General features: G+C 43.3%; 1 protein-coding gene and 1 long non-coding RNA gene across 6 annotated transcripts in view; one reads left to right on the top strand and one right to left on the bottom strand.

The window, feature by feature from the left end:
* Nucleotides 1-8,076, bottom strand: part of ppp1r21 (protein phosphatase 1, regulatory subunit 21) — a 90,376-nt gene extending 82,300 nt beyond the window's left edge. For 2 of the 4 annotated variants that reach the window (XM_085980358.1, XM_085980350.1), the window contains exons 1-3: nucleotides 7,453-8,075; nucleotides 5,849-5,917; nucleotides 4,198-4,344 (exon numbers count right to left, since the gene is read on the bottom strand). In XM_085980358.1, coding sequence (XP_085836484.1) covers nucleotides 4,198-4,344; nucleotides 5,849-5,917; nucleotides 7,453-7,506 — 270 coding nt within the window. In that variant the 5' untranslated portion in view covers nucleotides 7,507-8,075. Of the gene's footprint in view, nucleotides 1-4,197; nucleotides 4,345-5,848; nucleotides 5,918-7,452 lie in introns of all 4 variants that reach the window. The other 2 variants (XM_085980353.1, XM_085980357.1) reach the window with 2 other exon arrangements.
* A 56-nt stretch (nucleotides 8,077-8,132) lies between these two features.
* LOC147121032 (uncharacterized) overlaps nucleotides 8,133-23,489 on the top strand; it is a 130,432-nt gene continuing 115,075 nt past the window's right edge. Inside the window, exon 1 of one of the 2 annotated variants that reach the window (XR_015076235.1) lies at nucleotides 8,133-8,376. This is a non-coding gene — a long non-coding RNA (uncharacterized LOC147121032). The remainder of the gene's footprint in view (nucleotides 8,377-23,489) is intronic. The other variant, XR_015076234.1, reaches the window with a different exon arrangement.

The raw sequence follows: 23,489 nt of genomic DNA on the forward strand, positions 1-23,489 counted from the left end.
TGAAATCAGGAACTGTGCATACAGAATCACAAGCAATCTACTACACATGTCACAGAACTGTGATTCTCAACATGTTACACAACCCAGGAGCCAAAAAAGGAACCAAATATTCAGCCACAGGTGTCATTTAATTAGGGTTTTTATTTTTTGGCTGCTGTTACCTTATTCAAAATCAATTTCAAAACTACAATTGAAAAACCCTTTTGCATAGATTTGAGAGTGCAATTGACTGACCATTATCTGAAAAATTCATCGAAGAGAGAACTATAACCAGGTCAGTCTTGGTGGGAATTTTTAGTTTCAGTTACTACCTGTCCCACGCATACTGTATTGAAAGAGCCCATCACAGCTTCTTGTTCCTGTATAGCAAACCATAAGGCACCTGAAGATTAGACAGATAGTCTGTTACCATGCAAACTTTACTAAAGGCAATTTCAGTGACAACTTGGGGGGGGGGGGGGGGGGGGGAAGCAAAATAAGTTCTAAAATCTCCAGTTTCCTGAAAACACAAGTACTGTACATTAGAAGAGCAGAAAGGAAGCCAAAGCAAAAAATATAGCCCGATAGCAGTGATGATTAAAGCAAAACTTTTGACGCTGTTGGAAAGTATAACACATCGATTGCAAATTTTGGGTCAGAGGCTTCCCGCAGGCGGCTGCCTCCAACCTGTAAAAAATCTTATGCGTTTACCTGGTGGCCCAGGAGGTAGAGAGATCCTGGGCCTCTCTGGGTCCGCGCAGGCAGAGCCCCACATATCCCAGGGGCGCATGCAGTTCGCAAGCACCACTGGGATCACATGGGCCAGCCCAACCAATGAAAGAAGGGAACCCCCATTCATACTTATGGGGATTCCGTACGTACGGAACTCCCATAAGTGTGAATGGGGATCACTTAAAAAAATACACAAGCACTTGAAAGAAATGAAAACATTTTTTTTTTAATTAAAATGCCATTTAATTAAATATTTTAAACGAAAATGTAATTTTTGGAAAAAAAATTTATATGTTTTAACAGGGCTAAAAGGGTTTTTAATGTATAAATGAGTGATAAAATTTTATTTTTCTATTTTTTTTAAACTCTTATGCTGGTAAAAGTAGGCCTTACGCCCGCTTTTACCAGGCGTAAGAATTTCACAGGCAGAGGGCGGAAGTTGGGCAAATAACCCAACTCTCCACCCGCAGAGGCCCATCTCCCGGGGATGTGGAGGATCTGTCAAGAAGATTCTTGACAGATCGCAAGCTCCCGGTTTTAGCACATGCGCTTTGCATGCCTAAACCCGGAACTTGCGCGGCCCCTACACACCTCGTACGCACCCATGGGGGGGGGGGGGGGGGGGGGGGTCGCAAAATACGGCCCAATATGGCCCGAATTTTTGAAGTCTCTTTTCAAAACAGTAAATCCAATCCCTGGTCATCGCCTAGTGTAGTGGTCATCAAACTTTTTTGGTTGAAGGACCCCTTTTCAAATGGATTATTAATCAAGGACCTCCCCATCCGAAATGTAATACTTTATATAATATCTATTTAGAAGCTGATATTTCCCTACTCTCAGCTGCCGTCATAGCCAAATCTTTTATTTTATTTTCCCGCCGATCATGCACACAGGAGGGGGGGGCGGGGCCATGTTCAAACTGGCCGCACTTGACCAGAAATTACTCCGCGGAATGGACGTCGTGCAGTGATTGGATGAGGATCACATCAATCATCAGCAGCATGTTGGCGAGGAATTAGAAATTTTCACACACGAGTGCAGTGATGGTTGAAAGTGCAGGGTTCAGTACGGCAGCACAGGGCTGTATGTACACGGTTCAGTTCGCCAGCAAAGAGCTGTGTGCAGTGGGCAGTCACTGGTTTCTGAACATGCTACTAATGACTGCACTTATTTCCCCCTGGAACGTCTCCGCGGACCCCAGTTTGAGAACTACTGTCCTAGTGAATCTATGCTGTACTTTTTCCATTGCTTTTATATCCTTCCTATAATGGAGTGCCCAAAACTGCACACGATATTCCAACTGTGACCCAAGGTCTTGTACAAAGTAAACATTCAGTTTGCTTTATTAAGCCCCTGTCCATTTATGCTGCCACCTTTAAATACCAGTGTATCAGCATACCAAAGTACCATTGCTCCTCTAATCCATTCAGAACCTTACCATTTAAAGGTGTACATCCTTCCTCTATTATGACTTCAAAATGTACTATATTAAACTGCATTTGCTACCCATCTGCTCGTCCGGTGAGCCTATCTATATCCTCCTGCCGGCAAACCCACATGGAATATCACTCACCACCTGAAATTTTATTTTGCCTCTCACCTTTAACTATCACCTTATCCATTTTCTCTTTAATTCCAAGTGGGATAAGTCCCATGTGTCAGCTTGACTCAATGGTAGCACTCTCACCCTAGTCAGAAGGTGGTGGATTCAAGTCCCATTCCACAACTTCAGCACATAATCTAAGCTGATACTTCAACCCAATACTGAGAGGGCACTGCATTGCTAGAGGTGCTAAACTAAGGGCCCCCAGAGGTCAGTGTTGGCCCACTTTGGTTTTCCGTATACATACATTTAAATAATTTAGATGTGGGTATAGGAAACACAATCTCAAAATTTGCAGATGACGCTAAAATAAAAGACAGTCTTGCATTTATATAGCACCTTTCACAACTCCAGGACGTCCCAAAGCACTTTACAGCCAATTAAGTACTTCCGAAGTGTGGTCACTGTTGTAATGTAGGGAAACAAAGCAGCTATTTTGCACACAGCAAGATCCCAGAAACAGCAACTAGATCATTTGTTTTAGGTGTTAGCTGAGGGCTAAATATTGGCCAGGACACCAGGGAGAACACCCCTCACCATCTTCGAATAATGCCATGGGATTATTTACGTTCGTCTGAGGGGGGCAGACAGGGCTTCGGTTTAACGTTTCACCCAAAAGACAGAAAATAGGAGTTTTGATAAATAGTGAAATGGACTGCAAGAGACGTCAGGAAGACAGGCAGGTTAGCCGAATGGGTGCAACAGCAAAATACTGCGGATACTGGAAATCTGAAATAACAGAAAATGCTGGAAACACTCAGCAGGTCAAGCAGCATCGAGGAGAGAGAAACAGAGTCAACCTTTCGGGTTGAGGACCCTTCGTCAGAACTCCTGACCCGAAAAGGTTGACTGTTTCTCTCTCCTCGATGCTGCCCGACCTGCTGAGTGTTTCCAGCATTTTCTGTTGTTAGACAGATACAATTTGAATGTGGATGTGCGTTATTTTTGAGAAATTGCAAGGTGCGCGAGTATACACTAAAAAGAAAGACACTGAAGGGTATGAATAAAAGGACATTTAAATCAAAGAACTTTCAGCACAGATTCACCAGGATGAGGTCAGAGATGGGAAACTTTGGTAGAAGTTATCACAACCCAAAGTTTAGCTTTAATTTACACGGAGAGATTGGAGATGCTGGGATTTATCCCACTGCAGCACGAGAAGGCCAAGTGGAGATTTAATAGAGTTGATGAATAAAGAGTTTTGATAAGAGTGAATAGATAAAGACTATTTCCTCTGGTTGGGGAGTAGGTAACAAGGGCTCGTCAATTTAAAAATCACTAAGAAAGAAGAGGGGTTAGGAGAAATGTATTTACATAAGAGGGTTGTTGGAGCATGGAATCCTTTGCCACAGGGAGTGGTTGAACCAGAAACCATCGCTTCTTTCAAGGGAAAATTGGATAAATATTTGTAGCAGAGAAAGATACGTGGCTGTGAGGAGAGTGGGGGGGGGCAGTGGGATTCGTTATGGATGGCTCTAGCTAACACAGACACATTGGACTGAATGGCCTCCTTTTCTGTGCTGTAAGCTTCTATGGTTTTAGTAGTCCTACAAGCGAGTCAGCATCTTCCACATTAGGTGGAAGTTATCGCAACCCAAAGTTTAGTGGGTTTTTTTTTTTTTTTTTAAATTTTAATCCTCACAACTGTTAACTAAATTCTGCTGCTTTGATTAAGGAGCAATTTGAACAGAGGCTTGGAACACATTTTGTTTTAAAATAGTGAGCAGATGATTATTACAACTAATACATGTGGATATCTACTTGCAATGGAAATAAGAGTATGGATAGGAAACACGTTAAATACTATGCCATCAACTACTCAGTTTCATCAAACATTTAAGAGCCTTGGACACAGGAACCTTGCTTCATTCCAGACTCTCTACCTTGCTCTTCTTGCCCTTGGCCTCAGTCGTTACTAATTCCTCTTGAAGTAGTTCGACACGCTTTGCCAGCTGCTGATTTCGGAACGTCAGGCTGTCCATTTCCTGCTGCAACTTCCTAACACTTTGGTCCTTCATCTTCAGCTCCTCCTGTTGCAGGGGAAAAAGCTGTGTGTTAAGTCAGATTATACAACGTAAGAACATAGGGAGGGACAGGACTGGAAAAGACCATTGCACTCCATCTGGCTGCTCCTGATATTATCACAGTATAAAGCAAATACTTTAGAGAATAAGTGGTATCGTGTTGGGACAGTGTATTTTCACTTCTGGGCTGTGTTGTAAATCAGCTCAAACTGAAAAGATGTAAACAACAACAACAATTTGCATTTATATAGCGCTTTTAATGTAGTAAAACGTCCCGATGCGCTTCACAGGAGTGTTAGCAAACAAAATTTGACACCGAGCTACATAAGATATTAAGGCAGATGGTCAAAGAGGTAGGTTTTAAGGAGCATCTTAAAAGGAGGAAAGAGGTAGAGAGGCCGAGGGGTTTGGGAGGGAATTCAAAGAGCTTGGGGCCTTGAAATCTGAAAGCACAACGCCAATAGTGGGGCGATTAAAATTGGAGATGCGCAAGAGGCCAGAATTGGAGGAGCACAGATATCAGAGGGTTGCAAAGCTGGAGGAGGTTACAACTAAATATTGGGAAGACCGAACCCATTGTCTTTGGTCCCCGCCACCAACTCCATCCCTCTCCATGGCAACGGTCTGAGGCTGAACCAGACTGTTCGCAACCTTGGCGTTGTATTTGACCCCGAGATGGGCTTCCGACCCATCACTAAGACCGCCTATTTCCACCTCGAACATCGCTCGACTCGACATCTGGTGCTGAAACCCTCATCCATGCCTTTGTTACCTCTAGACTATTCTAATCCACTCCTGGCCAACCTCCCACGTTCTACCCTCCGTAACTTGAGGTCATCCAAAGCTCTGCTGCCCGTGTCCTAACTCGCACCAAGTACTGTTCACCCATCAGCCCTGTGCTCGCTGACCTACATTGGCTCCCGGTTAAGCAATGCCTTGATTTTAAAATTCTCATTTTTGTTGAGCGATAAATATTGGCCAGTACACTGGGGGGAATTGCTCTGCTGAATCGCTCTTGCTGGCATAAACTTGCATTGTGTTTTTGTATTTTGAATTCTTTCTCCTCTCTGCCGCCCCCCCGCCAACATTCAGGAATGTATTCCTCAGGCAATTTGCCTTTCATTGAATATATTCATACTTTGAATATAATGTACATCAGGTCAACTTATACTTGGTTAAGACCAATTTTCTGTACTTAAGCTAGTCTAAAACTGCTGTACCTGCTATCTTATCATTTTCTGTAAAATCAAAGTCAGGAAGGTTCAGTTGGATGTTGCAAAAATTATCTCCAGTTCTAAATGAGACTGAAGTATATGCACAGCTTTAAATTGAATTATTTAACCATTACAAATTTGCACTAAAAAAAAATGCCCCTGCTGAAGCTGCAACATTTAAATGAACATGTCGAATTTAGACCAAAAAGGCTAAAATTTGGTCTGGAAGACAGACATCAAGTATTGCAGTACTGTTGTATTTGCATCTCACAGGTGCACGATGCTCTGAACTGTACCTTTAAAGATGCACCATGGCCTTGTTCATCCACAACAGCCTTCTTCAGCACTTGGTTCTGAGCCCGAAGCTGAAACATTTCAAAAGATAAATATTTTACTGTAGGAATTCTCAGCAATAATTCCAGCAAACATTAATTTAACAAGTTATAAATTCTGTTTTGATATTTTTAAACAATGTGTTAAAAAGCATTTTAGCATACTGCGAGAATGTTGTAAGTAATGGATTTAAATTCTCATGCAGTTGCCAACTCGAAATATGTTCAGCTAAGTATTAACGACAAAATCAATACATGCTATAAGTGGAAGTGTTCACAAATAATTCATTCAATCAGTAACATGCAAAGACGATAAAGGCTTCTGGTAGGTGTTATATCAGTTTACAGTTAAACACATTATCTGGCATGGAGTTTTATATGTTCACCCTTCCTTCTGTTTAAGTATCTTGCATCATTTCCCAAAATAGTAGAGAAGACAGGCAACCTGTTCAAACTTCTTTCAACACTACTTTCAAGCTAGCCATTAGGAACTGCAGTGACAACTACCTGAGAGAGTGGGGATGTAATATATATTTCCATTTTGCACCCCCGCCCCCCCTTCTTTCATACAGGGCAGGAAGCAGCATTTAACTGCTTTCCAGTACTTCCACCAATGTTGTGACTAAAATCAAGAACTCACCTTGAGAGATAAAAAAGAACCAGAATCCTACCAGTCCATGGGACAGCATATAACATCCAATGCACTGCGCCAAATACATTCTATTGTTCAGTTGTTTAAAATGTAGCAAGAGTATTTTAAAATTTAAATATTTCAGTACAAATTATTCTGCAGCACATTAAGAATACAAACCACTTATAAACTTCCTGCAGCCAGATCACCTGTGCATCCCTTCGAAGAATTTACACAACCCATGGTTTCCAGACAAATCCGGTACATGTTAAAGGAACTTGTTCTTCCTGACACACTGAACATTACTTCATAATATAGGGTATTTGTACTAATACACTATGTATAAAGTAATTAATCTAATAACATTGTACAACACACTGTGTAGAGTGGTTCTTCTTCAACATCTCAAATTGCTCCCAGCACAACCCTACTACTGACAGATCTGTAACTTCACTCTGGTGTCACATAGTTGAAGACACACCCATGTTTGGAACGGCAGAATCTACAATTGCACTACTGCACATTACATTTGAACTGTCAAAACACATACTAAAAAAATGTCATACAGATTACTGAAATCTTCGTTCTAACAAAAAGTTACACACGCCAAACGTTAGTAACTTATTACTTTCTCTTTAGAGATGCTGTATATTTCCTGCATAATCCTCAGTACACCAAGAAAGGCTCACATGTAGCATAAATATGCTTTAGCGGTGAGTTATTACTGTAAAGAGAATGGTTTGTGATTTCCAGTTTTCTGAATACTGCATATATTTTAATGGCAATTAAGAAACCAATTCAGATTCCGCAAATCGCACACTAATATGTATTCCACAATTCAACAATGATTAGAACTGGAGGATCGCCTGCTCCAAATTGATAGCATCTCAAAAAAAGGAGAAATAATCAAGACAGAAATCAGCACTTGAAGCCACACCTTGGAGTACTCCTGTGCAAGTTTCTGATACTTGGCTTGCAAATCTGCGGCCATGGTCAGCGAGCGGCTGAAGTAGGGTCGACTGATACTCGCAAGGGGCGGGCAGAGCCTGGCTCATCACTCGGCGGAGCTGGGGCGGGAGTCCCGGTGGCTCAGCGTCGTCTCTCACACCGACATCAAGAGATCTTTATACAGCGGGCGAGAAAAATGAGCGAACGACAGCCGACCGCAGAGGATGAGAAAGATTAATGATACACTGTTGGCTTCTCCGGCCTCTCCACTCCACTCTGTCTGCTGGCGCTGGTCCCTTCGGCCCGTCCACTCCACTCTGTTTGCTGGCGCTGGTCCCTTCGGCCTGTCCACTCTGCTGGCGCTGGCCCCTTCGGCCCGTCCACTCCTCTGTCTGCTAGCACTGGCCCCTTCGGCCCACTGTCTCCGTACAATGACAGCTTATTTTCTCTGACGCTAAAGCTTCTTTTTTGCCTCGGCCAGCGCCCAGAGAATAAGCTTGCAGGGTTGATTTATCTCCTCTCATCAGCCAGCAAATAAGTAACCCGGCTCCGGGCCCAGTTCAACGCTCGCACCGACCACTTCCGGCTCCGCGAGCCGGTTCAAAAGGCCACGCGCAAAAAAAAACCCACGCTGACGTAACCCCGCGCTCGACGGCGTCGCCACGGCAACCGGATCACGTGGGACGCGACCGCCCCTCGGTGTCCAACGTGACCAGGGCGAGTTTTTTGTGTGTGGAAAGTAACCGAGTTGTCATGGCAACCAGCTTGAGGTTTAGTTGCTGGCCTCTGGATAAATCCAACGAAACTCAGGGTAAAGTAATAAATAAATCATTGCAAGGTTAAAAAAAAAGAAAGATCGCCAGCGCTGCAAGTCTGACTTCAAAACCTGAAAAGTGCTGGAAATATACACCAGGTGGGTCAACTTGTGAAAGAAGAAAGATAATTCATAAATCTTTTGGAGTTAGGAAGAGATGGTTGTGTTTTATTGGGGGGGGAGATGTCGCAGTTTTTATTATTTGCTGTTTTGTTCTACTTTCAATACAAATACTCCAAATGTAATTTATTCCCAGCTCCTTAATAATGATATACTTGAATACACAGCTTTTTTGTAAATGTGTTATTTATGTGCCCTGATCATAGCATGGTTCAATTTCAAATTCAGTTGGAGGGTGAGAAAGTTGTATCTCAAACCAGTGTCCTGATCTTAAACAAAGGCAATTACATTGGCATGAGGGCAGAACTGGCTAAAGTGGACTGGAAAAATAAATTAAAGGGTAGGGCAGTTGAAATGCAGTGGCGGACATTTAAGGAGATATTTCATAACTCTCAACAAAAATTAAATCTTTCTTTCTCACTGGAATATAAGAGAAGGGAGCACCATCCGTGGCTAACTAAGGAAGTAAAGGATGGTATCAAATTGAAAATGAAGGCATACAATGTTGCCAGATTGGTGGGAGACCAGAGGATTGGGAAATTTTTAAAAACCAGCAAAGGATGACTAAAAAAATAATAATGAGAGAGAAGATGAATTATGAGAGTAAACTGGCAAGAAACATTAAAATAGATAGTAAGAGTTTCTACAGGTATATAAAAAGGAAGAGGGTAACTAAAGTAAACGTTGGTCCCTTAGAGGATGAGACTGGGGAATTAATCATGGGGAACGGGGAAATGGCAGAGACGCTGAACAAATATTTTGAATCTGTTCACGATAGAAGACACTAACAACATCCCTATAATGGATAATCAAGCGGCCACAGGGAGGGGGGAACTAAAGACAATCACTATCACAAAGGAAATAATACTTGGTAAAATAATGGGACTAAAAGATGACAAGTCCCCTGGACCAGATGGCCTGCATCCCAGGGCCTTAAAAGAAGTGGCTGCAGAGATAGTGGATGCATTGGCTGCAATATACCAAAATTCCCTGGACTCTGGAGAAGTCCCAGCGGATTGGAAAACTGCAAATGTAACACCCCTATTTAAGAAAGGAGGGAGACAGAAAGCAGGAAACTATAGACCAGTTAGCCTAACATCTGTCGTTGGGAAAATGCTGGAGTCCTTCATTACAGAAGCAGTAGCAGGGCATTTGGAAAAGCATAATGCAGTCAAGCAGAGTCAGCATGGTTTTATGAAAGGGAAATCATGTTTAACAAATTTGCTGGAGTTCTTTGAGGAGGTAACGAACAGGGTGGACAAAGATGAAGCAGTGGATGTGGTGTATTTGGATTTCCAGAAGGCCTTCGATAAGGTGCCACATAAAAGGTTACTGCATAAGATAAGAGCTCACGGAGTTGGGGGTAATATATTAGCATGGATGGATAGAGAATTGGCTAACTAACAGAAAGCAGAGAGTCGGGATAAATGGGTCATAGAAACATAGAAGATAGGAGCAGGAGTAGGCCATTCGGCCCCTCGAGTCTGCTCCGCCATTCAATGAGATCATGGCTGATCATCCAAACTCAGTACCCTGTCCCTGCCTTCTCCCCATATCCCTTGATCCCTTTAGCCTTAAGAAATATATCTAACTCCTTCTTGAATATATTTAATGAATTGGCCTCAACTGCCTTCTGTGGTAGAGAATTCCACAGGCTCACCACTCCCTGGGTGAAGAAATTCCTCCTCATCTCTGTCCTAAATGGCATACCCCTTATCTTTAGATTGTGACCCCTGGTTCTGGACTCCCTTGCCATCGGGAACATCCTTCCTGCATCTAGTCTGTCCAGTCCTGTTAGAATTTTATAAGTTTCAATGAGATCCCCTCTCATTCTTCTAAACTCCAGCGAGTATAAGCCCAATCGACCCAATCTCTCCTCATACGTCATTCCTGCCATCCCAAGTATCAGTCTGGTGAATCTTCGCTGCACTCCCTCCATGGCAAGAACATCCTTCCTCAGATAAGGCGACCAAAACTGCACACAATACTCAAGGTGTGGTCTCACCAAGGCCCTGTACAACTGCAGCAAGACATCCTTGTTCCTGTACTCGAATCCTCTCGCTACGAAGGTCAACATACCATTTGCCTTCTTAACCGCCTGCTGCACCTGCATGCTTACCTTCAGTGACTGGTGCACAAGGACACCCAGGTCTCGTTGCACTTCCCCTTCTCCCACTCTATTGCTGTTCAGATAATAATCTGCCTTCCTGTTTTTGCCACCAAAGTGGATAACCTCGCATTTATTCACATTATACTGCATCTGCCATACATCTGCCCAATCACCCAACCTGTCCAAATCATACTGGAGTTTCTCGGCATCCTCCTCACAGCACACACGCCCACCCAGCTTTTTGTCGTCTGCAAACTTGGAGATATTACATCTAGTTCCCTTGTCTCGATCATTAATATATATTGTGAATAGCTGGGGTCCAAGGACCGATCCCTGCGGTACCCCACTAGTCACTGCCTGCCACTCGGAAAAAGACCCGTTTATTCCAACTCTTTGCTTCCTGTCTGCCAAGCCAGTTCTCCATCCAAGTCAGTACCTTGCCCCCAATCCCATGTGCTTTAACTTTACACGCTAATCTCTTATGCGGGACCTTATCGAAAGCCTTCTGAAAGTCCAAATACACCACATCCACTGGTTCTCCCTTATCTATTCTACCAGTTACATCCTCAAAAAATTCCAGTAGATTAGTCAAGCACGGGTCATTTTCCGGTTGGCAAACGGTAGCTAGTGGGGTGCCACAGGGATCGGTGCTGGGGACTCAACTATTTACAATCTCCATTAATGACTTAGATGAAGGGACCGAGTGTAGTGTAGCCAAGTTTGCGGATGATACAAAGATGGGTGGGAAAGCAAGTTGTACAGAGGACGCAAAGAACCTGCAAAGGGATATCGACAGGCAGTGAGTGGGCAAACATTTGGCAGATGGAGTATAATGTGGGAAAGTGCGAGTTTATACACTTTGTGGGAAAAATAAAAAAGCAAATTATTATTTAAATGGAGAGAGATTACAAAAGGTTCAGAGGGACCTGGGGGTCCTTGTGCATGAAACACAAAAAGTTAGCATGCAGGTACAGCAAGTAATCAAAAAGGCAAATGGAATGTTGGCCTTTATTTCAAAGGGGTTGGAGTATAAAAGCAAGGAAGTCTTGCTACAACTGTACAGGGTATTGGTGAGACCACACCTTGAGTACTGCGTAAAGTTTTGGTCTCCTTATTTAAGGAAGGACATACTTGCATTGGAGGCAGTTCAGAGACGATTCACTAGGTTAATTCCAGAGATGAGGGGGTTGACTTATGAGGAAAGGTTGAGCAGGCTGGGCCTCTACTCATTGGAATTTAGAAGAATGAGAGGTGATCTTATTGAAACATATAAGATACTGAAGGGGCTCGACAAGGTAGATGCAGAGAGGATGTTTCATCTCGTGGGGAAATCTAGAACTCGGAGGCATAGTTTCAGAATAAAGGGTCGCCCTTTTAGAACTGAGATGAGGAGGAATTTCTTCTCTCAGAGGGTCGTAAATCTGTGGAATTCTCTGCCCCAGAGAGCTGTGGAGGCTGGGTCATTAAATACATTTAAGGTGGAGCTTTTTGCAAGATAAGGGAATGAAGGGTTATGGGGAGCGGGCGGGGAAGTGGCTTTGAGCCCAAGATCAGTCATGATCTTATTGAATGGCGGAGCAGGCTCGAGGGGCCAAGTGGCCTATTCCTGCTCCTATTTCTTATGTTCTTATGGATCTTCCATAGCGTTGTGTACAGGGAGTTAGTGACATTGCAACAGTTTCAGGCAGGAGAAGGCCTTGGGTCCATCCAGCCCACACATCCTTGGTGCATTTTTTCATAAGAACCTTTCTGGCTTCTCCTTTTGAAACTCATTAAGGTTTTTTTGTTGTTTTACTGTAATCTGCTCCACATACTTAACATCCTTTTATTAGTTAAAAAAAAAGTTCAAGACCAAAGGAAACTTTCAGGTGAAGGGTGTGTTTAAGAAGATGTGGAAGAATCTGAGCAGATGTGATTGTCACCATTCTGACTATTGACCCTGCTCTATGCTATTGACAACGCATGGCTTGGGGTTATGGCTGGAAATCACGATTGACAATGCATTGTCACTAGACCTGCCCTTTATCTTAAAACAATAACAACTTGTATTTATATGTCGCCTTTAACATAGTAAAACATCCCAAGCTGCTTCACAGGAGTATTATAAGACAAAAAAATTGACATTGAGCCACATAAGGAGAAATTAGGGCGGGTGACCAAAAGCTTGGTCAAAGAGGAAGGTTTTAAGGAGCGTTTTAAAGGAGGAAAGAGAGGTAGAGAGACGGAGAGGTTTAGGGCGGGAATTCCAGAGCTTATGGCCTAGGTAACAGAAGGCACGGCCACTAATGGTTGAGCGATTATAATCAGGGATGCGCAAGAAGGCAGAATTAGAGGAGCACAGATATCTCGGGGTGGGGGGGGGCGTTGTGGGGCTGGAGGAGATTACAGAGATAGGGAGGGGCGAGGCCATGGAGGGATTTGAAAACAAGGATGAGAATTTTGAAATCGAGGCATTGCCGGACCGGGTACTTATCCGGGAGCCAATATAGGTCAGAGAGCACAGGGGTGATGGGTGAACGGGACGTGGTGCGAGTTAAGACACACGGGCAGCTGAGTTTTGGATGACCTCAAGTTTACTTATGGTAGAATGTGGGAGGCCAGCCAGGAGTGCGTTGGAATAGTCAAGTCTGGAGGTAACAAAGGCATGGATGAGGGTTTCAGCAGCAAATGGGCTGAGGCAATGACGGAGACGGGCGATGTTACGGAGGTGGAAGTAGGTGGTCTTAGTTATGCCATGGATAGGTGGTCGGAAGCTCATTTCAGGGTCCAAGGTGACACCAAGGTTGCGAACAGTGTGGTTCAGCCTCAGACAGATTTATTAAGGAGAGGGATGGAGTCACTGGCTAGGGAACGGAGTTTGTGGCAAGGACCGTAAACAATGGCTTCGGTCTTCCCAATATTTAACTGGAGAAAATTTCTGCTCATCCAAAACTGGATGTCAAACAAGCAGATTGACAATTTAGAGACCGTGGAGGGGTCAAGAGAAGTGGTGCAGATGAAATGCCTTGAAGCAGAGACAACCAGAGCGTTATGTGCGAGGAAGTCCACGGAGAGCTGTAATGGAGTCTCCTTTACTTACATATACCAACATGGCTACTGGCTGAAAAAACAGAGGCTCAAAAACTTAGGTTGCTCCACAGTGACATTCAGTGGCCATAGAATCATAGAAATTTACGGCACAGAAGGAGGCCATTCGGCCCATTGTGTCTGTGCTGTCCGAAAAAGAGCTATCCAGCCTAATCCCACTTTCCAGCTCTTGGCCCGTAGCCTTGTAGGTTACAGCACTTCAAGTGCACATCCAAGTACATATTAAATGTGATGAGGGTCTCTGCCTCTACCACCCTTTCAGGCAGTGAGGTCGAGACCCCCACCACCCTCTGGGTGAAAAATGTTTTCCTCAACTCCCCTCTAATCCTTCTACCAATTACTTTAAATCTATGCCCCCTGCTTAGTGACCTCTCTGCTAAGGGAAATAGGTCCTTCCTATCCACTCTATCTAGGCCCCTCATAATTTTATACAACGACAACAACAACAACTTGTATTTATATAGCGCCTTTAACATAGTAAAATGTCCCAAGGCGCTGCACAGGAGTATTTTAAGACAAAAAAATTTGACAGCAATCCACATAAGGATAAATTAGGGCAGGTGACCAAAAGCTTGGTCAAAGAGGTAGGTTTTAAGACGCTCCTTAAAGGAGGAAAGAGGGGTAGATAGGCGGAGAGGTTTAGGGAGGGAATTCCAGAGCTTAGGGCCGAGGCAACAGAAGGCACGACCACCAAAGGTTGAGCGATTATAATCAGGGATGCTCAAGAGGGCAGAATTAGAGAAGTGCAGATATCTCGGGGGTTGTGGGGCTGGAGGAGATTACAGAGATAGGGAGGGGTGAGGCCATGGAGGGATTTGAAAACAAGGATGAGAATTTTGAAATCGAGGCACTGCTTAACTGGGAGCCAATGCAGGTCAGCAAGCACAGATGATGGGCGAACGGGACTTGGTGCGAGTTAAGACATGGGCAGCCGAGTTTTGGATGACCTCAAGTTTACGTAGGATGGAATGTGGGAGGCCAGCCAGGAGTGCATTGGAATAGTCAAGTCTAGAGGTCACAAAGGCATGGATGAGGGTTTCAGCAGCGGATGAGCTGAGGCAAGGGCGGAGACGGGCGATGTTATGGAGGTGGAAGTAGGCGGTCTTTGTTATGCTGCGGATATGTGGTCGGAAGCTCATTTCAGGGTCCAAGTCATATGACAAATATACACCTCAATGAAGTCTCCCCTTAGCCTGCTCTGCTCCAAAGCAGCCTTCCACAGCCTGCAACTGTGTGCAGACGCAACCAGTTTCTTTGTATTCATTCACAATGGTAGCTTTAGCAGCTGACGTTACGTGACACTTAATATTGAAAACCTTGCTGAGACATCGCCTAAAGGCATAACAGGTACTGCAGTTAAATGTTGACAGTTCTATAAAAGGTTTTGCCACAGATAGAGCATGACATTGGAGTTTTCAGTGCATTTTTAAATAGAATGTTACGACCCACTCAGCAATTTTCACGCCTAATAGGTTTATAGTTAATTAGGAAATTTGGGAAGCAGTGTGATAAAGTCGGTTGGAACATATGAGTTTCTCTGCAGCACAGTCTGAGGAACCGGAAGGTGCAAGTCTATGGTACCATCAGCGGCAGGAGGATTTCATCACATTGTGCTGCGATTACACAGGCAGTTTCCATTATAAATGTGAACATAGGAATTTATAATGGAAAAAGTTGACAGGAAGTGTGCATAGATGTAAGACTTTAAACCTATGGATAGATGTGTACAGATATGTATTTATATTGGAGCAGCGATATTTCTCCATATTAGATCAATCCTGACATAGCTCCTAGCCTCAATCAAATGCTACACTATCAGGAAATCAACTTCCTACTGTTAGTCCTCCATCAGGGTAAAATCAAAATTGGAAATAAGTAAATTGAAAACGGAAAAATGGAAGGAGCCATTCTTTTTCAATCTATTAAGCATACTTGAGAAATGTGGTCAAAGATTGAAACAAACCTTGAAATTGAGATCATATTGAGAAACTGCTTCAGTTAAATAAATAAAGGATAACACATCGGCTGGGCTGTTATGTAGTAACAATCACATCGGGGAATGAGCTTTATTTATTTACACCCTTTTGTTAACTACAGTGTCAAGCATTAGAAAATGTTATAGAGTCATCTTTTATAGCTCAGTAACTAAGCATTACAGAATATTATCTCTGTGTTGCAGATGAAAGTACAAGGTAAGCTCATAGTTTTTAGTTCAAAGTAGTAAGGTGTCTTCTCCTTGGGTTGAGTTGGACCTCTGAGATGTCAAGTAGCTACCACGGCCTGGTCTTTGTCATCCTCTCCTCTTCCTCAGACATATTGGTGATGCGTTCCCATCGGTGCTCTAAGCTGATAAACTCCCTCAATAGCATAATGGCAAATGGTACTGAGCCATCGAGACTAGGAAGATTGGCTCATAATGCTGTGTAAATTTTGGAGTCCATTATTAAGGAGACAGTAACGGGACATTTGGATAAACATAATTTAATAGGACAGAGTCAGTATGGTTTTATGAAGGGGAAGTTATGTTTGACAAATTTGCTTGAGTTCTTTGAGGACGTAACATACAGGGTGGATAAAGGGGAACCAGTGGACGTAGTGTATTTAGACTTCCAAAAGGCATTTGACAAGGTGCCACACAAAAGATTATTGCTCAAGATAAAAAATCACGGGATTGGGGGTAATGTTCTGGCATGGGTGGAGGATTGGTTATCTAACAGAAAGCAGAGAGTTGGGATAAATGGTTCATTCTCAGACTGGCAATCAGTAACTAGTGGTGTTCCGCAGGGGTCAGTGCTAGGACCCCAACTCTTTACAATCTATATTAATGATTTGGAGGAGGGGACCGAGTGTAACATATCAAAGTTTGCAGATGATACAAAGATGGGAGGGAAAGTAGTGAGTGAGGAGGACATAAAAAACCTGCAAAGGGACATAGACAGGCTGAGTAAGTGGGCAGAGATTTGGCAGATGGAATACAATACTGGAAAGTGTGAGGTTATGCACTTTGGCAGGAAAAATCATAGAGCAAGCTATTATCTTAATGGCAAGAAACTGGAAAGTACTGCAGTACAAAGGGATCTGGGGGTCTTGGTGCACGAAACTCAAAAAGTTAGTATGCAGGTGCAGCAGGTGATCAAGAAGGCCAATGGAATGTTGGCTTTTATTGCTAGGGGGATAGAATATAAAAACAGGGAGGTATTGCTGCAGTTATACAAGGTATTAGTGAGACCGCACCTGGAATACTGCATACAGTTTTGGTGTCCATACTTAAGAAAAGACATACTTGCTCTCGAGGCATTACAAGGAAGGTTCACTCGGTTAATCCCGGGGATGAGGGGATGGACATATGAGGAGAGGTTGAGTAGATTGGGACTCTACTCATTGGAGTTCAGAAGAATGAGAGGCGATCTTATTGAAACATATAAGGTTGTGATGGGGCTTGATCGGGTGGACGCAGTGAGGATATTCCCCATGATGGGTGAAACTAGAACTAGGGGGCATAATCTTAGAATAAGGGGCTGCTCTTTCAAAACTGAGATGAGGAGAAACTTCTTCACTCAGAGGGTGGCAGGTCTGTGGAATTTGCTGCCCCAGAGAGCTGTGGAAGCTACATCATTAAATAAATTTAAAACAGAAATAGACAGTTTCCTAGAAGTAAAGGGAATTAGGGGTTACGGGGAGTGGGCAGGAAATCGGACATGAGGCTAGGTTCGGATCGGTCATGGCCCTGTGGGTGGCGGAGCGGGCCCAGGGGCCGTGTAGCCTGGTCCTGCTCCTACTTCTTGTGTTCTAATTCTGTGTTAGATTTCAGGAGATGGTTCTATTCACAGGGATTAGTGGAGACCTCGGGAACAGGCTGCCAGCTAGGAGTCCTTCAAGAGTAAATTGGGCCTGTTCCTGGCTGGGGTGGAGATCATCTTTTACAGAAGGTAAGTACTGCAGGAAATACAGGGACAGAGTGATCTCCTGGACGAGTTTCGATCGCCTAGATGGGTCGGAGAGGAATTTCCCAGATTTTTTCTCCCAAATTGGCCATTGGGTTTTTATCTGGTTTTTCGCCTCTCCCAGGAGATCACATGGGTTGAGGTTAGGATCAGATCAGCCATGATCTTATTGAATGGTGGAGCAGGCTCGAGGGGCCGATTGGCCTACTCCTGCTCCTATTTCATATGTTCTTATGAAACTGGAACCATACATAGTATTTTTTCAAAAAGTGATTTATGTATGTAAAATTCACTTACTTCTTGGAAGGCGGGGAGGGCAGAAAGTATGTGCATAAATTTCAAATCCCTGTAAGAAAATTGCATGGTGTGTAAAACACAATTTTTGTTGAATACCATACAAAAAATGGTCACAGTGGAAGCATGCTCTTCCATTTTGGGCAGCAGAATATGTAGTGGTTTTATGTGCTTGTTTTCGGAGTTGGCTTGACAGTGTTAATTACGTGTCAGCCTTGGATCAGTGTTAGCACTCTCACTTCTGAATCAGTAGGCTGTGGATTCGAACCTTACTCTAGAACCTTGAGCACATAATCTAGGATGACACTTCAGTGCAGTATTGAGGGACTATCAGAGGTGCCATCTTTCAGATGAGATGCTAAACTGACGCTCCATCTGCCCTCACATGGATGTAAAAGATCCCATGGCACTGTTCCAAGACGAATGTGAGTTCTACCAATGTCCTGGCCAAAATGAACCCTGAATCAACACCTCAAAAACAAATTATCTGGTCATTGTTGTTCATGAGAACATGATGGGGGAGAAATTCAGTATCGCCCCACTTGGGGCGCAATTATCGGCCGGGCGCAAAGATTAGCGCCTGGCGCTAATTACCGCCTCCAACTGCAAACTTGGCTTTTATCGCCCTTGGAGGTGATTGGAGCGCTAAATCAGGCGCTACACACCTGTCTTAAGGCGCAAAGGCCGAGGAGCGAGGCGCTACCTCAGAGCGCTGGCGAAGCTCATGTGATGTCAGTCAGCAGTGGAACACAGACACACTGGCGCTGGCCAGTTCTTAAAGGGGAGGGTCGATCTTGCTCTCCATCCACACCCTGCTCATTGCAGCCTTGAATCTCGGCCTGGAGAGACCTGTACATCAAATCTGCTGGAAAGAACAAAGGGGAGGCCCAGGGAAAGAGCACAGAGTGCAGCCCCCATATTCTCTTTTAAATCGATGCAAGGAAGATCAAATCAGAAAGAACCTGCAAAGTGCTGCTCAGTACCCAAAACTCCTCAACACAGCTTTGAATATCTCCTGCATTCTCTCTCTCTCTCACTCAGAATGCGAGGTGCAAAAATTTCGCCAACAAAAAAAAGGCAGGAAGCGGTCGCCTTTAAATAGCGCTCCCCCCAGTCCCTACCCGACTGCAAAACGCTCCCCTCAACCTGTCGTTGCTAGTGGCAGGCTGTAAGACAGGGGGCGCCACTCAATATCCGGTCCGGGGCGCTACCGGGGTGTTGCACACTTGACTGACGTCACGATCTGCCGGCGCAGGAGATCGTGGCGGTAGTGTTTAGCGCTGCCGCAAAATGTCTAGTTAATTTCATGAGCGCCGCAAACATCGGCGCACACGGGTGCTAGTTGCTTTGCGCCCCATTAGAGCCCTCTTAAGGCGCTAACAGGAGGCGCAAACCAACCGAATTTTTTCCCCGATGTGTATAGAGTGGCTGCCACATTTGCCTACATATCCAGTGACTACACTTGAAAAGTACGTAATTGACTGTGAAGTGCTTTGAGATGCCCTGGCAATGTGAACAGTGCTATATAATTGGAGGTTCATTCTTACTTGTCGGTCTGTAACATATAAGGATGTACCACTAGAGGGCACCCTAACTGCAATTGTAACTACCTCAAACCAACCATAACTGTATTCATCCCAGAGTAATATGCGTTATTGTAATGGGCTTTCATTTTCACTGCTTTAATTCAGCTTTATTCATGTAAGAATTAATTTGCTGTCCATGATGGCAGAATGTGCTCTTAAATCAATCAAAATGCTAAAAAGTTAAAACCCGAGGTTAAGATCAAATTGGTTTAGAATTTGAACAGGATTTTCAATTTTAATTTTTTTAAAAAGAAAGAGAGATGTATATACAAATAATTTATATTGCAGTACTGCCTCTGAAAGCAGCACTGTAATATTAACAGCGTAGTCTGTACATCTCTGGAAGCAGGAATTTAACTTTGTAAGATGGTTTTATTCGCAGCCCCGGAAACAAAGCCCCATCAGTGCCATTTGTCGTTGAGTCTGCCATTTTGTTCTGGCCTGTACACACAAAAATCCTGACGCACACTAAATTCTGTTCCGAAATACCCTCCCACATCAATATTTAAAAAAAGATTAATTTCTTGAGCGCAGGGCATTTTTAACACATTTAGGGGCCTTCCCAGTTCCTAGTAGCTGCCGGCAGCCCGGTACAAATTGGAGCTTCACTGTGCAACTGGGAGGGGGCAGGCCCCCTCACACGCTCATTGAAATATATCCAGAAAATTTACCTTGAACACTAAAAGGTGAAGTTTTTTTCCCCAGTCAGGCTTAGGTTGCCAACCCGCCAGGACTGTCCTGGATCTTCCAGGAATTAAAGATTAATCACCTGGATACTGCAATGAGCAACCCAGGAGAAAAAGCATGAAAACAATTGTTTTTTTTTTCATTTTCTTTGAACACTTTTGTTTATTAGTTATAAAAATAAAAATACAGGGTATTGAAGTTGGGGTGAGGAGGAAAGGCTGTTTAACTGAGCAGGGCTGTTGGGAGGCAGGAGGTCATGTTAGGAGACCTCTAGCAATGCGTCAAACCAGAGTTGGCAAGCTTAACCCAGGGCCAAATTAACCTAAGGTACCACAGCAAGGGAAACCCAAAATAGATTTACAACTTTAACTTATTAGGCAATCTCACAAAGCTTGAAAATCTTCCAGGATTTTGGAGTTTTAAAATAAACTGAACCTGCCTTTTTCTGGGCACCAGTCTCAGCGGTGTGCTCCCACAGTGTTTTGCTAATGTTGTTGTTTGCTGTTTCTCTCCCTTCACATAGCTTGGCTTCTGTTGAGTTAATATGACTTCCATTCCGTCGTTTGATTTACATTTTTTTACTGGTCCTCAATGCTGAACCCTCAGCCTCTCAACAATTATTGCTACCTGATCTATCCAAGCCCACTACAATCGATGCTTTGGCCTCCGACAGCCACCCCCATATAATGATGCTTTCTAACATTGCCCAAAATCCATAGCCGCTCGAGCATGATTGATGCTTTGGCTTCCAGTGGCTGCCAGTGACTGATCCTTCTCGCGGTCGGTACATGTGGGCATATACCAATTTTCTTCTGTTGCAAAAGGGCTTCTTAAAAGTTCCAGTTTGTTTAATACATTTTTGAAAGTTCTGTGAGGTGTATTTTATAATAAGCCAATGAGATTTTGTCAAGATGGAGAAAAAGTTTAGTCGTGTATTCTTGGTTATAATTCAAAGGAAAATGAGTTTATTGTAAAAACCTAAGATTACACTTTTTTGTCTCTGCAGTGAAGTATAAAAATTGCCAAAACATGTATTTAAAAAAAATAATGTTTATTAGTGTGTTTACTGTTGATTTTATTTGGTTTATTGTTGATTTTAATTATATCTGATCTAGATATGAAACAATAAAAGCAATATAGTTACTCCATTAAAAAATAATTGTGGCTGTGTTCAGGGAGAGAGGGGAGTGGGAAAAAGTGTGTGGCTAGGTTTTATTAATGTTTGCATATTGCACTGTGTGTGTTTAATGCTCACACACTGCACAGTGAATTTGGTTCTGAGGAGCACATGTATTGTTGTAGTGTTGGATGATCACGATTATTGTTAGTTTTAGCATAAAGTGAGAATTAAACAGATTATGTCCCAATCAAAAATCAACATTTCATCAATGTTGGTCAGTTAGAACCAACAAATATCATCAACCACTCAGGAAGAAGCAAGGATAGCTATCAGGTAAAGAAATCCAATACAAGGCCACTATCATGCTGTGTGCAGACAAAAGTATGAAGCAATGAGCAGAGAACTGCAATCAGCACAATTAGAATAGTCAAAAATTACATCCTTTCTGATATCTTCTTAAAAAAAAAAGAAAAAAGGGAGAACTTGCATTTATATAGCACCGTTGGCATCCTCAGGATGCACCATTGAATTGTTTTTGTAGTGTAATCAATGTTGTTTCATAGTTTACTTTGAAAGATGCATAACAGACACCTAGTAAGAAGTTGATTGATTTGCAGACATCTACTTCAAAAGTAACTACTTAACAGCCTGATAATACATTATCAACAACAATTGCAACATACTCATGTGCAATTGTTGGTGTAAACAACATTGATATTGTCACTACTGTTCCTGTATTTGCTGCTGGTGCTACAGCTTCCAACTTTGTCAATATTACTCCTCACAATGCATGTGTTAAAAGGGCAGAAAATCTGAAACTAGATGGCTGACAGGAAAATATTTTTTTGTACCAGCCCCTGGTAAGAGGCAACAGCAATATATGAATTGTTTATGTTACAAAATGTAGGAGTTTTAAGCAAAGCACTATACTACAAAGGGATTTAATATTATAGTTTTTCTTGCCCAGCTAAGTCAAATATGTAAAGTCCGCGCCTCAATAATACACGGACTTCGGGAGAACAGTTTAACAGGTACTTTACTGAACAAGAGGCAGCTTGAAACTGAAACTACAGAAGCCTGCTAGGGCCTTTTATACAGGGGTGGTCACTGCCGGTACTGCAGTCTAAGACCAGTTATTCCCTTAAAGATACATACACAACAATTCCTCCCCTTTTAGATAAACAGTACATAACATTCATTTAACAACGAAATAATAACTAATTACAATTACAATTTTCTCAGTAATATATACATCAACGGAAATAGTCATTTATAAGTTCAGTCTTTGAGGAGGCTTCCTGATCCGGACTGGATAGCGCCTTTCTCGAGTATCCTGTTCTGGCGGTGGAGTCAATTCTGGCTCATTGTCATTGGTTGGTTCGTCAGCTTCCAATACCACTGCTTCTGAGGTAGACGCAATCTGTACTTCGGGCTCATTACCAGGTGCACATGCTTGTGGTACAGGTTTGGCTTGTTCCTGTGACTCTAGAATCTGATCAGCATGGCGTCTCATGATACTCTCTCCAACATCCACTGTGTACATTAGTGGTCCCTGCTGTGTGCATATCGTGCCTGGCTGCCATTTTTCTGTTCGGTAGTCACGGGCCAAGACTGGTTGCCCTATCTTGAAGCTCCTGGTTGGCTTCTCATTTATGTGCTGGAACTGCTTATCCTCAACATCTCGTCTTATGTTTGGTTTGAGCAAATCCAAGCGACATCTTAGTCTCCGGTTGAAAAACAGTATGGCTGGAGTTTGGTTGGTTACTGCATGTGTCGCATTCCGGTAAGCAAACAGGAAGTTATCCACCTTGTGTTGCAGTGGTATGTCGTCATTATACATTGCCATTATGGCCTTTTTAAAGGTCTGAACAAACCTCTCAGCCAATCCATTTGTGGCTGGCTGATATGGGGCAGATGTGTAATGTTTCACCCCATTATTCTTCAGGAACCTCCGGAAATCCTCAGACACAAACTGTGGGCCATTGTCGGAACAGATCTGTTCTGGCAACCCATTCCTGGCGAAGATGGTCCTTAGGACTGCAATAGTTTTCTCCGTGGTGGTGGAGGACATTTTAATGACCTCTGGCCATTTCGAATGGGCGTCCACAGCGATTAGAAACATTGAGTCCATAAATGGACCAGCGAAATCAATGTGTACCCGTTGCCATGGAGATGAGGGCCACTCCCATGGATGTAGCGGGGCCTGTGGTGGAGCGTTTTGGACCTTCTGGCATCCTGTGCATCTCTTGGTCATATCCTCGATT

The sequence above is a fragment of the Somniosus microcephalus genome, chromosome 3 (genome assembly GCF_052327205.1).
Source record: "Somniosus microcephalus isolate GS21.2 chromosome 3, FLI_Smic_1.0, whole genome shotgun sequence".
Taxonomy (NCBI): Eukaryota; Metazoa; Chordata; class Chondrichthyes; order Squaliformes; family Somniosidae; genus Somniosus; species Somniosus microcephalus.